At 36.3% G+C, this 13,481-nt stretch overlaps 1 protein-coding gene across 1 annotated transcript; it reads left to right on the plus strand.

Annotated features, from left to right (window-relative positions):
- The first annotated feature begins 4,281 nt into the window (after positions 1-4,281).
- On the plus strand, positions 4,282-6,251 carry LOC136824826 (uncharacterized). The gene has a single exon (XM_067080798.1). The coding sequence runs from the start codon at positions 4,407-4,409 to the stop codon at positions 5,790-5,792; it is 1,386 nt and encodes a 461-aa protein (XP_066936899.1). The 5' UTR covers positions 4,282-4,406; the 3' UTR covers positions 5,793-6,251.
- Positions 6,252-13,481: the final 7,230 nt, after the last annotated feature.

Here is a 13,481-nt window from a genome sequence, read left to right on the forward strand (position 1 = left end):
CACTTTTCCATTTCATCGATATCTCTTTGTACAACGATAGAGTCTTCTACCGAATCTATAGTCTTCACTATTTTCGTGTCATCAGCAAAGAGAAATGCATCCGAAACTACTTTGTCTGGCAAATCATTGATGTAAATGACAAATAGCAGAGGTCCAAGTACACTTCCTTGAGGAATCCCACTTACGACAGGGTTAGTTGTTGATTTGGCTGAGTTGACTTTGACCAGCTGCTTGCGATCTGACAAAAACGATGTTATCCAGTTTAGTAGACTTCCACCTACCCCGTAACATTCCAGTTTTTTCTTTAACCTCCTGTGAGGGACGGTGTCAAACGCTTTTGCAAAATCAAAATAGATGCAATCGACAACTTTGCCTTCTGCCATCGTTTCACAACATTGGTCAATGTAGTAAAGAAGTTGAGTGACTGTTGATCGCTTACCAATAAAACCGTACTGTTTTTCAGATAAAAGATTTTCTTCCACAAGATGATCCATAATTGCTTTTCGTAGCACTGACTCCATCATTTTGCATACTATAGATGTTAAACTGACTGGACGGTAGTTTATGGCTAGGTTGTGAGCACCCTTGTTCTTGTAGATTGGCGTGACATGCGCCATCTTCCAGTCCTCAGGTAATACGCTATCTTCTAATGTTTTGTTCATGATTATCTTCAGCGGTTCTGCAACGAAGTCAACTAGTTCCTTCAGCATCAACGGATGAATCTCATCTGGTCCAAATGATTTGCTGGGGTCAAGCTGCTTGATCTGTCTTGTTATTGTTTCTAGAGAAATTTCAGGGATATCGATTATCGTATCTGTTCTTTTATCAAATGAAGGTAATTGTCCGTTTGGCTCATACGTAAATACACCACAAAATTGCTTTTGTAGGATATTTGCCTTTTCTATGTCTTCATGCTTCAATGATTCTTTGTTGTCCTCCGACTCCAGAAGAGATGCAACTCGGCTTGTCGACTTCAATTGATTTCTTACATGCGACCAAAATCGCTTCGGGTTGTTCTTTGCCGATCTGCTAATTTCTCGTTCATGGTTTCTACGCGTGCGTCTCATTATACTGTTGACTCGGTTTCGCGCCGAAACATATTTTGCTCTATTGAACTCCTTGTCAGCATCCGAAGAATTAATCCACTTCCTATGTAGGCGATCTTTTATCCTGATTTCATTTCGAATATCTTCCCCTATCGGAATATTTCCTTTTTTCTTCCAGAAGGAATTTTCCAACTTCTTTTAGCGGGACGAATCGGCTCTTTAGATCGTTTAGATCAGTTTTGAACTGTTCCCAGAGCTCACATACTGTCTTTCCGTTTGATGTCGCGATAAAGTCTTGCGTCCAATTAGCCGCTCGAAGAAAGCGTCGCATTTCCTGAAAGTTAGCTGAATTGTAGGAATACTTTTGGCAACTTGGCTTCTGCTCAGCACAACACTTGAAGTCAAAGACAAGTACACTGTGGTCACCTTTTCCAAGTGGACTAAGATATTTGAGATTGTTGACTTGGTTATATTCACTGGTTAGAATGAGGTCTACTAGAGACGGATCGTCTGTTCCTCTACATCTCGTCGGCTCTTTGACGTATTGGTAAAGAAATGAATCTCGTAGTGCATCCAAGAATTTTTCTTCTTTACTGTCCTCAATATGGGGGGTTGTCCAGTTTTCCCAATTTATTGTTGGTAGATTAAAATCTCCAACTATACATTTGTGTGAATATCTCTTGTCTTGACTCAATGACCTTCAACAGGCTGTTCAACATAGAATTGTTTTCGTGCGAGTTAGCTTGCTTCGTAGGGCTTCTGTATATACACGCAAATACAAGTTTGTCTTTCTTTGCTAGACGAATCTCGATAATACAGGTTTCTTCGAATTCAACAGGACTGTCGATGTCAGCAACTAGATGGTCTATTGATGAGTGTGCCAATATAACGATTCCTCGACCTTTGTTGTTATTGGTATTAGTGGAGTTAACAACTTTGTAGTCTTTCATTTCGTATTCGTGGGATTTGCCATTTTTCACCATGTTTGGGTTTTACTTCACAAATTGCGATTAGGTGCGGTTTCTCGAGTTGATTTATCTTATTTAATATTCCTTTCTTTGCTTTCGTAAATTGATCGGCATTTGTTGATAGGATTCTTATTTCAGGTATAGTTCTTGGGGTAGGGTTTGCTTTATTGCTAGTTGATGCTTGTTTATAGCGGTTTGTTTCTATTGTTGTTTTTTGATTTTCAGCTTCTTTACAGCGAAAACCGTTTTTTTGTATCACCTCTGACTCGATAAATTTCAGTTTGAGATTTTTCCTCAGAGTTTAGCTTCTTTGCATCGTTCGATAATTCCTTATATACTTTCCGTTGTGCAGGTGTTAGATCCTCTGTAATACTGATACCTTTGTAGTTTTCTAATCCCTTTAAACTTGTTAAATTTCCGATAACGGTCCATTTTTCTTGTTCATTTTTGAGTGATAACAACAAGGGTCGCTTTTTATTTCCATCTGCTACGCCTAATCTTCTGACACGCTGAATGTTAGCTCGGGCATGGGTATCCTTGATAAAATCTGATGCCCAACTTTTGTCATTTTCTTCATCTTTCTCTGGTAAACCATGAACGATGACATTTGGTGCACGTTTCTTCTCTTGTCTGCCTCTTCTGCTCCCTCTTCACGCCAGGCATCTTTGATAACTTCCTTTAGTGAGTCTTGATTTGGGGTAGCAAGATTAGTGGTGTTGGAGGAGGTAACGGAAGCATACGTTTTTTCTGAGAGTGCTTTACACTCTGTTTTGATTGTTTGTTCAATCATTTCTTTGATAGTCGGTTTGAGTGACTCGAGTTTCTCTTCAAACTTTTGCTCAACGTACTCTATGGTGTGGAAACCCGGATCTTCATTGAGATTTCTCTTTAGGTTCGCCAGTTCTTTCTTTTTTGGGATGCAATAGTAACTCTATCGACTTCGTTTTGCTTGAGAAGCCCCTTACAGGCTTCTAGCTCTCTTCGTAGGTTTTCGACTTCCTGTTCAAGTTTAAGAGATGATTGGGCTCGTCTTGAAGGGATGAGGGCTGAGAGTACAGGTTTAACTTCTACACAATTTTGGCAGGTGTACCTGTAATGAGTGTTTTTCGTCTTGTCGATGAACTGCTGTATCTGGTACGCGGGAAGCATCGTACATCTATAGTGAACACTCCTCTTGCACTTGACACAGGTCAAGCGGTCTTTGTCTTTATCAACGATATCGTCGGTGCATTGTTTTAGTGTGCAAACCAGCAATCGGCCACCACCTTCTTCTGGCCTTGATGGCATCATGATGCCGGCTTCCAAGCTCGGGTAAACCAGAAGGATTGGTGATTTTTATCGAAATTTGATGAATTTTAGTGAAGTTGTTTAGTTGAAGTTATCTTTAGAGGTCTGCGATTCAGACTACTTTTGACTTGAAATTTTCACCAGTAATATTGACCAACTAAGACAGTTTGCAAAATTTCAGTTTAGTCACGTGAGCAGTTGATATTTTATAGACCGGTCCGTTTTTTACCTAAAATGCTCACTTTCAGTATAACCACTCTTCCGATTTTGCTGAAATTTTGGATGTAAGCTTTGTATCACTTGTCAAAATTTCAAGTCAATAGCATTCTCCGATCACTAGATACAGTATCATACATAGGGCTCTTTAGGCAAAAAAGGGTAATTTTGGACCGGTCCGTAAAGTACACGATATCAACACGTCTGCCCTAAAAATGTCTTGTAGAGTTACCCCGCAAAATTTAAACAAAAAAATGAAATTTCGGTATCTTCAAAGAAAGTTGACGTCATCAATGATGCCAAAATTTTCATGAAAGATAATTCATATTTGGTGCATACTCGCAAAATTTCAAGTCGAGTCGGATATATTTCAAAAGTTATAAAAAGATTTTTTTTTTTTTTTTTTTTTTTTTTTTTTTTTTTTTTTTTGGGGGGGGGGGGGGGGAGGTTATTTGCCCCCAACCCCTCAAAAAAAGATGCTCGAAGGGTTAAAATACTGGCTCAAGTATTACCACTTTCTTACAGGCTTCCTAGTTAAAATATCGCAATTCTTAAGAAAATTTGATAGCTCTTATAATTTTTGTTCATATTATAGTGTATTAGACTTGAAGAAAGATTGCAGCTAATGATTGTCTAAAACTGAATAAAAAAACCGCGACAAACATTATCCCAAACAAATCAAATTTAATGCTCAAAAGGAGTATTTGTGATTTTCTAATGGTTTCAGCTCAGGCAGTATCCAAGGAAAGAGCTGAAGAATTGCATTGAGATTTGAAAGCAGCATTTCTAGAAGGAAATAAAAGATATTGCTAAATCGATTATATTGAAATGGAAGGATATATATAATATTTCATTTCTTGGTAAATTACTCAAAAAACATAGATTTACAATGTTTGTAAATGTTATAATGATATTCTTAAGCATATCTCAATTCATGGTACATGCATCAGAAAAAGCGCTTATTTTTCAAAAGCTTATCACATCATTGGAAGAAGATTTCACACAAACTTGGGTATATAAAGACATGTATAGCCATCCAAATCAATTAGGAGTAACAGAAGAGTTGTTTATGAAATCTATTGCAAACAATGGAAACAAGCGTAGATTACAGAAAGTGTTGATCAAAGCTTTAGAAGGTGATGCCTTAGATCTGGTCATCCTTGGCGGTTCAATATCCAGAGGTGCACCTTTCTCTGAGCGAGGACTTGATTTCCGGATTTATTTTCATGCCATTGTCAACTGGTGGAATCGTGTATTCAGTCAAATTTCTGGATCTAAATTAGAAGCGAAAAGTATTTCGATAGGCGGTATAGGGACTGATTATTACTCTTACTGTTTGACACCTCATTTACCTGAAGACACACGCCCAACCATCTTCTTATGGGAACTCGCAGCGAACGATCGAGGGCGTTACGATGATAAACAGTTCCCAAGAGCTTACCCACTAGAACAGTTGACACGGAACATTTTGCTGCGACCAAGTAACCCACTTTTAATGTTTGCTAATTTTTTCAGAGGTAACGATTATCTCCAGAAGAAATGTTTAAATTTTGAAGACGAAGGTGGTCAAAAGATTGCAGAGATATATCATCTTACCTCCATAAGTTGGCGTGATTTTGTGTGTGATAATCTGAATGCTGGCCAAGAAGGGTTCCGTATGAAAGACTTATTTGCAGATGACAACCTACACCCAAGCCTGAAAGGACACGCCCAAATGGCTTACCTTCTTATAAATTACCTGCGTTTAGAATTCCTCAATGTTCTTAAAAACACTGCTCGAATGTCATCGTTATCAGAATTCAAAGATGAGATGTGGAGTCGAGGTGATATGTCCATACCAGGAATTATATACCACGAAACATCAGCGAAATCTCCACAATGCAAAACTTATTTTTATAACGATGGGAAGGAGCCAAATAACACACTACCTGTAGAAATCATTGATAAAAGTGATTTTCATTACAATATTTATAAGAAATTCAAATTAAGAGGTGATCAATTAGGTGGTCTACAAACCAAGTTTAGTGAACAATTACTTCAGTTTGCAGTGACAATCGATAGACCAATATGTAGACTTGTAATAGTGAGTCATAGTGGTACTGGAACAGCCAAGTGTTGGATAGATGCGCATGCGTCCGTTGATGTTGATACAATGAAATACAGCATGGGAACTAAGATGGACATTATTGCAACCAATTTAAGACCAGGCAAATATCACTTGAATATTCTGTCAATGAAGGGTGGGTTTGCCATCAGTGGAATTGCTATTATTTAACCTGCTGAGAAAGCGAGACAAATAATAAGTAAAGGTGTTGACTGTTATTCAACCACACACATGGACACATCTACATACCTCTTAATTAAAGTTTACTTCATATTTTTCAATATTGTGGATGAAAATGAATGAAAAAAAATTGAGTTAAAAAATTCAGCTACAGGGTGTCGTTAAAAAATGAGATCGAATTTGATGTAAAGAATTTTTCATAATTTAGGATACCTTTCTTCGACCAATATGGTCTCAATTTTCTTAAAAATAACATTGAATAGATGATCAAAATGATCCTAATGTAGATGCTAATACACGTTTTTTTTTATAAGGAACACGTTTGTAAGGAACTCAAGGCTGAAAATGGTCCAAAAATTAAGGAATTGTTAAGGAACTGCTCAGGCTGAGAATAAGAAATAAGTTTTAAGGAATCCAATTTTTGCGAATCCAAACTTAGCAGCTATCTAAATAAGGTACTCGATAAGGAACTTTGAGGCTAAAATTCTCTGTAAAAATAAGGAACTCCAGGTTCAGAGCAAAGTTAAGGCTCCTTATAAAAAAAAACGTGTAGCCAGTCTCGAGAATCTTTCTTTATAAAAATCCTATATCCTTTTTTTATGGACACCCTTCTTACTTTTCGAGCGATTTTACAAGCCTCGAATCAATCAGCTGATTGGTATGAAAATATAGATTCACTAATTTAAAATGTATCAATCGAGTAATTTTCTTGACTTGAATAACGCCAAATTAAAATCTTTAAAATAATTATTTTAAATCCTCTATTAATTTATATTCTAAATTCATTTATAAACAAACAGTTAGCTGTGTGCCTAAACAATATCATACTTTCCATATCAAAAATGTCCAATGACCTCCGCCCCCCCTTGTAAATGATAATTAAAGCAGTCCCTATTGCCATTGGTGAAGGTCTGAGAATCATTTTATCTTAGAGATTTGAAAAATGATTGAAATAGCGCCTTTCATAATTCAAAATCATTCCAAGGGCATGATGGTCTCCGAAGCTTGACCAATGTTAAGTTTTTAATGTTAGGGTGATTCCTGAGTAGCATATAATATTTGATCAGTTCTACTTTAGCAATTGGTTTAACGATCTTTGACTCGCCCTGTTGAAATTAGAATTCATTCTCTAAAAAAGCTCAAAAAGTCTGAGGCAAGTTTTTCAATACAATTTCGATGACGTAGACTTTTGAATCATAAACTCGATGACTAAGCATGAACAGTGCCAAAGACGATGAAATCAAACCGAATCATTTGCATATATTTTCTAATTGGTCAAGCGTTTCTCGTATATTCCTCACTTGCGAGGCTAATTCATTTATAGGCTTCATCTTTCGATCAAGTTCTTCACACTTAGCAATCAGTCCATACATGGCTTTGATATTTTGTTCCACTTCTGAATGCACATGGTCTATAGTTCCATCATAAACAGAAACAATATCAGTTGTAGCTTTCGTTCCTTCAGTCAGTTCCTTAGAAAGAAACTTCATCAGTCTATCAATACTTTTACTAGCAATTTTCGCTTGCTCTTCGATCTCAGGCAGTACCATTGGATCTACTGAGGTGATTTGACTTTTTAATGTTTGCTGTGCTTGTGTGGGTGTGTTTTTATCGTTGAGCTGAATATCATCCTCAGATGAACTGGAAATATAGCTCACTGGTGAGCTTGATCTCGGTTTGGCCATCCGTGATGAATGATCCTCCAAACAATCTACCAAGAAGGAAAGAAGAAAGATTTTAATCAAAGAAAGTTCCCTCCTTTTTAACAATTTAGCTGTTTAAGTACACAGTAAACAAATAATTTTGCTCTCATCATAATACCTGATAAAAAATTATCCTTTGGTCTAGACTAACAGGCCAGTCAGGCTGAAGCAATATCACACAGGAAAAGTATCAAACGGAAAAGGTGAGCGGAGGTGTCACGTAGGCGTTGGAAAAAAATACATCCTTTGGCTTTTACCTTAAATGGAGTTTCGGAATAAAAAATAAAACTCAATCAATGCAAAGCTATCATCATACACTCATTTTTTTATAAGCATACGATAAATTTCGGCTGAAGCTCACTATGCTTAAGTAAAGCCTCGACTTATGCTTGACCCTACCTATGCTTGGTAAATAAATTATGAAGGGGGGGGGGTAAAAGTTTTCGCGCATTTTCCCCTCTCTTTAATTTTGAGAGAAATGAAGACATTCTATTGTTTTCGAATGTTTACCATATGATTTCGAATCTTTATAGTGTTTCTTCATTCTTCTGTTATTATCTGAAGTTTTGGAAATCATTGACATGTGACATGCAGAAGATGAGTGGGCTCATCAATGGAAAATGTCCTTCAACCCTGATCCTTTTAAACAGGCAGTTGAAGTGTACTTTACCAGGAGGCTAAATCCACCTGACCCCTCAGAAATTACGTTCAATAATGCAGCCATTGTAGTTCAGGATCATCAAAAACATCTTGGTCTCATACTTGATCAAAAGCTGGCCTTTGACCGTCACCTTGATGAAAAAATAAAAAAGGCTAATCAAGGTATTGGTCTTATTCGCAGACTTCGCAAGCTTCTACCCAGGGATTCTCTTGTCACTATATACAAAACCTATAGACCACACTTAGATTATGGAGATATCGTATATGATCGTCCTAGTAATTCCTCATTCTCTGAAAAACTCGAGTCTGCCATTATGGAATTGTATTTCATTCTAAAAACACAATGTTTCGAGTAAGCTTGAGTTTTCTTCCTAAAGAAATAAAATTCATAATAGCAGACTTTGGCATATGTCCATTGCCCGGGGGGCAGCTGGGCAAGAGGACCGACGGGTATGTGCGGGCCCTAAGGGTACCTTTTCCAATATGTTTCAAATGCACTGAAAGGGTCGGAAAAACTAGAGATGCACTGTAAGGGTAGAAATTTCAGAAAATTCTTGAAAAATATTTTGACCAAAAATGCTTAGAATTTTGACCCGAATTTTGACCATTTTTGGCCAGAAAGGGATCGAAAATTTGGGGGAAAATGCACTCTAAGGGTATGATTTTCACTGAGTTTTGCTGCACTGTAAGGGTGCAATTTTAAAAGCCCATTTCTGGCCCGCACATACCGTCAGTCCGCAAACCCAGTGCCCCCCCCCCCTGGGTCCATCGTGAACCACTGTGATTTTCCTTGAGTGTTCCCAGAATACTTTCAACACCAAAAGATTTCAGGACCCTATTTGAAACCATTTTTGAGAATTTAGCCTGAGAAAATTAGACTTTAAAACTCTAATTATCACATTTTAGTAGGAAATGCAATACCACATTGGCAGACTTAGGCAAATTTCAAACCCAAACCATTTTAGTTCTCCTAGAGTATATCCAGAATGCTTTCAACACCAAAAAATTTCAGGACCCTACAAGCCTGAGAAAATCAGACTTTAACTCTAAATATCGCGTTTTAAGTGGAAATGCAATTCCAAAAACTTTTCTATGTTTCACTTTTTTGCACTTTATTCTTCAAAATGAAAATATTTAAGATTTAAAGTTCTTCTTTTATTCAATGATTTTTTATGGCACTTTGTAGACAAATCTAACTCTCGCATTGAATTCCCACTTTCTTCAGTAAATTAAAGATATGAGAAAAAAACCTAAGCACGGATTGAAACAAATATATGGAGGGTGGGATTTTACAGCTGCCCGTCGTGCAAGGCACTGAAAGGCCACTGGTGCCAAAAAGAGGGGCCATTTGAAATGCGGCAACCTCATTGGTGGAAATTTGATAAAAAGCTGCAAAGGAGAGCGCTGGGAAGCAATAAGTAGAAGAGACCACTTCTCTCAGGGGTCAATGTCAATACATGTACACATGTGTTGTGTCAACTTGTCAGCATTGTATTGTTGTAAAGGAAAAGATAAAAGAGGTAAGACTAGCCTAGTTTCTAATCCTGATATAGGAGTTTAAGTTTAGACTGACTGACTGATGAGCACACTTGGACACTGAGTATGAGTATTCTGAGAAAAGGGAAAAAGACATCCAGCATCCAAATTTCACCTCACACTTGCATGACTTGTCTAATAGACCTTTTCGCCTTTCCATCCGCCATCTTGAATTGTATGCAAAAATAGAGGAACGAAAAAGTTGTGGTTGGATTTAGTTGGAAAGTATGCAAAACATATACAAGTTTACACAAAGATTAAAAAGACAACAAAGCATCTTATAAATAAATATTATAATCATTAGAACAATAAAAGATGGAATTTCTTAATCCAAAAAGAAATATCCACAGAACAACAAAAGCCTTTTAGAAATTTGTTCTTAAAGACAAAGCATATTCTGTTTTCATACCATTAAGAAATTCCACGAAGACGGAGTACACACATCAAACTTTCAAAACATGCAAACTGAAAAGCAGTAATTATGACGTCACAGATTATCAATGTTTTGATTTGATCATTTTGCGGCTCTATTCCCAGGAGAATAATTTACCGTCAGCCGAATAAGGATTGTTTTTACCTTCGCTGATGATTTTTCAGTTTGAAGTTATGTCTAATGTTATTGATTTTTGAAGTGCTTACGTTCTAAGAGATGAGCGAATATAATTATTTTTAGTTTTCAAGAGAAGCAAATTTAATCTTTCTTCTACAAGATTACACTTTAATATCCAGACGGTGTCAATCGAACGAATCGAACGCCGAATCAAACGAACGCAATTGAACGCAATCGAATAATTGCAATTCGATTGTCGAATATTACCCAGGATTTGATGTTCGATTGCTTCGATTACGTTCGATTGTATTCGATTACGTTCGATCAGTTACATCAATATGCCTTCTTACCTGTCTTTAAAAATATAAATAAAAGTAATTACGGAAAAGGACGCGAAAAAAAAAAGACATAAGTGTGAGAACAGAGTAATCAAACTCGTTAGAAAAAGTACCATTAGAAGTCATAAAAAGTCAGCCTGAATAAATGCAATCGAAATTCCAGAGAACTTCATAATTCCCCAAACAACATTACATTACTATCTCAAACTCCCATCACATAAATTTTACAATTACGTCAGAGTAGACTACGCTCGCCACCGAAGAGGTTTATTTGGAAAGGGTAATTATATTTTATTGTTCGCTTCTTTTTTAAAGATTCGCCGGGTTGGAAAAGTATGAATTTCTTTGTACATATTTTACCTACCTCAAATATTTAGGAGGCTGAGTTTTAAACGAATCGTCAAGTTGAAACGAACGATAAATGTATCAAGGTCTGTTTTATTTACCCCCTGGTGACTTAACAAAAGAGACTTAACTCGATGTTACAATCCAATTATTGAAAGTTTGTCTCGGCCTCTTTATAATGAGCAAGACATATGTTCTCTGATTACGCAATTTTCATATTGACATTTTCGAGGCATTTTGATGTAACTGTCGATTGTATTCGATTACGTTCGATTGTATTCGATTACGTTCGATTGATTCAATTGTATTAGATTTTATTCGCTTTAGTATGGTACTTAAGCGCTCGGCCGCCCACGCTAAGAAGCTCTGACAGAGTGATCCAATTTAATTTAATCGCAATCATCAAACTCATCGAACATAATCGTAATCGAACGAAATCGAAGATTAATCCAATGTAATTGACAATCGATCGAACCAATCGAACATAGTCAACAATCAATCGAACCAATCTAACCTTTCTCGAACGCAATCGAACACAATCGAATATTACCCAGGAATCGGCCGTTCGATTGAGATTCGATTACGTTCGACAATCGAATCGCAATTATTCGATCGCATTCGATTACGTTCCATTGGTTCGATTGCGATTTTTGTTCGAAGTTGTTCGATTGACACCGTCTGGTAATATAATGCCAATTATGCATGTAAGTTTTATATTAATACTTTCTTTTTGCATATGTTTTGCATACTTTCTAAGGGATGAATTTCACCACGGCAATTCGGCCACCATAATTTTTGCATACAATTCAATATGGTGGATGGAAAGGCGAAAAGGTCTATAACTAAAATAAACTAAGTTCAAATCCACAGAAGTTTAAAATATTGGAAAGAGAGGAAATAGACAAGTGACAAGAGTTTTTTTCAGAGACAGAGCATAGAGAGAAAGTTTTATCACACACTCACAGTTTAAATTTTACATAAGTTTGGCATATAAAAGAAAAATTTGAAGATCTATTACCTATACTCCTCACTATTATCTTCTTTCTTCTCACTTTCTTCCTGCTGTGAGGTGACTTGGCAGTTCAGTTTGGCAGTTTGGCATTTGGTTGAGTTTGGTTTATTCAGTTTCTCCGCCTGCTCGACTTTGACCTCAAAATCAAAATATTATTGAGAGTAAAAAATGTAAGCCAGATGTAAACATAGCTTTAATACAATTCTAACAAAATTTTTCAAATATAAATAGGCTTTTAACGAAAATCGGCGGCACGTTTTTATGGTGCGCCAAAGCGGAAATAAATACTATCTTTCATTTCGCGACACTATCTTTCATTTCGCGGCACTATCTTTCATTTCGCGGCACTATCTTTCATTTCGCGGCACTATCTTTCATTTCGCGGCACTATCTTTCATTTCGCGACACTATCTTTCATTTCGCGAAACTATCTTTCAGTTCGCGACACTATTTTCCCAAAAAAACATTATCTTAATTGAAACAATACTATCTTTATTATGGAAGCCGAAAAGTGCCATCGAGAAAAAAATATTTAATTTTAGAAAAAAAAATATTTAATTTTAGTAAGAAAAATTAAATTTAGAAAAAATATCAATTTAGAGAAAAAATTAAGTTCACTTCAGAAAAAACTGTTTTTAGAAAAAAAGTTTTTTTTGGGAGAGCCTGATTCCGTGCATGCTTACACCAAAAGTCCACCGTCTGAAAAAAAATTGAAAAAAGAAAAACTTTTTGGCCTGATTCCTCCCGGGCCACACACTTACTTACAACTTTCGTTTTCATACTTCCTGGATTTGTTTTTGGATTTGACTTTTGTTCAGACCAGATTATTTTTTTGCACATCACATAGATGTCAATCCACAAACAATTCAAGTTGACAGAACCGATATTATGCTCAATATTTAATACCTTTTATTTATTGGGGAAAAAATGTCGAAGTTTTATTTCGTCAGGGAAAAAATCGTCACCTAGAGGTATTTTCTTCACTTTCTCCCGACCAAAATTTCAAATTCGTCACTTTTCCCCGACCAAATTTACAATTTAGTTAGTCACATGACTAAACTGTCCAAATGAAATGGTTTTCTTCACTTAGCTCGAAAATAGATCTTGTAATTCGACGTTTATAAAACACTAGTTTCGGTTAATAAAGGTGTAAAAAATTTGGATTTGAAGTTTGGTTGGGGGGAAAATTGAGTAAAAGTTTTTGGTAGGGAATAAAAAAATCGGTTAAAAAAAGTTTTGGTCAGGTGATGAAATGTTGGGAATAAATTTTGTTGGGGAAAAATTTCGTCACCCCTTCAAAATTTTCGTCACTTTCCGCTGACATTTTTTCCCATAATAACAACGTAGGTAAAAGATTTTCTGATTTTTTGCATAAAAGTAGAGTATCATAAATAGGTAGGTAACGGTTGCGTTAGACTTCGGTAACAAAAATTAATGTACATAACAAACCGCGAAAAGCGCTAAAATTAAAACCCGCGAGAAGTAGTTCCAATTAATAAGGTATGTTTTAAGGTTTTAATTTTTTTTTCTAAAGTA

Source organism: Clytia hemisphaerica, unplaced genomic scaffold (genome assembly GCF_902728285.1).
Source record: "Clytia hemisphaerica strain Z4C2 unplaced genomic scaffold, Clytia hemisphaerica genome assembly, whole genome shotgun sequence".
Taxonomy (NCBI): domain Eukaryota; kingdom Metazoa; phylum Cnidaria; class Hydrozoa; order Leptothecata; family Clytiidae; genus Clytia; species Clytia hemisphaerica.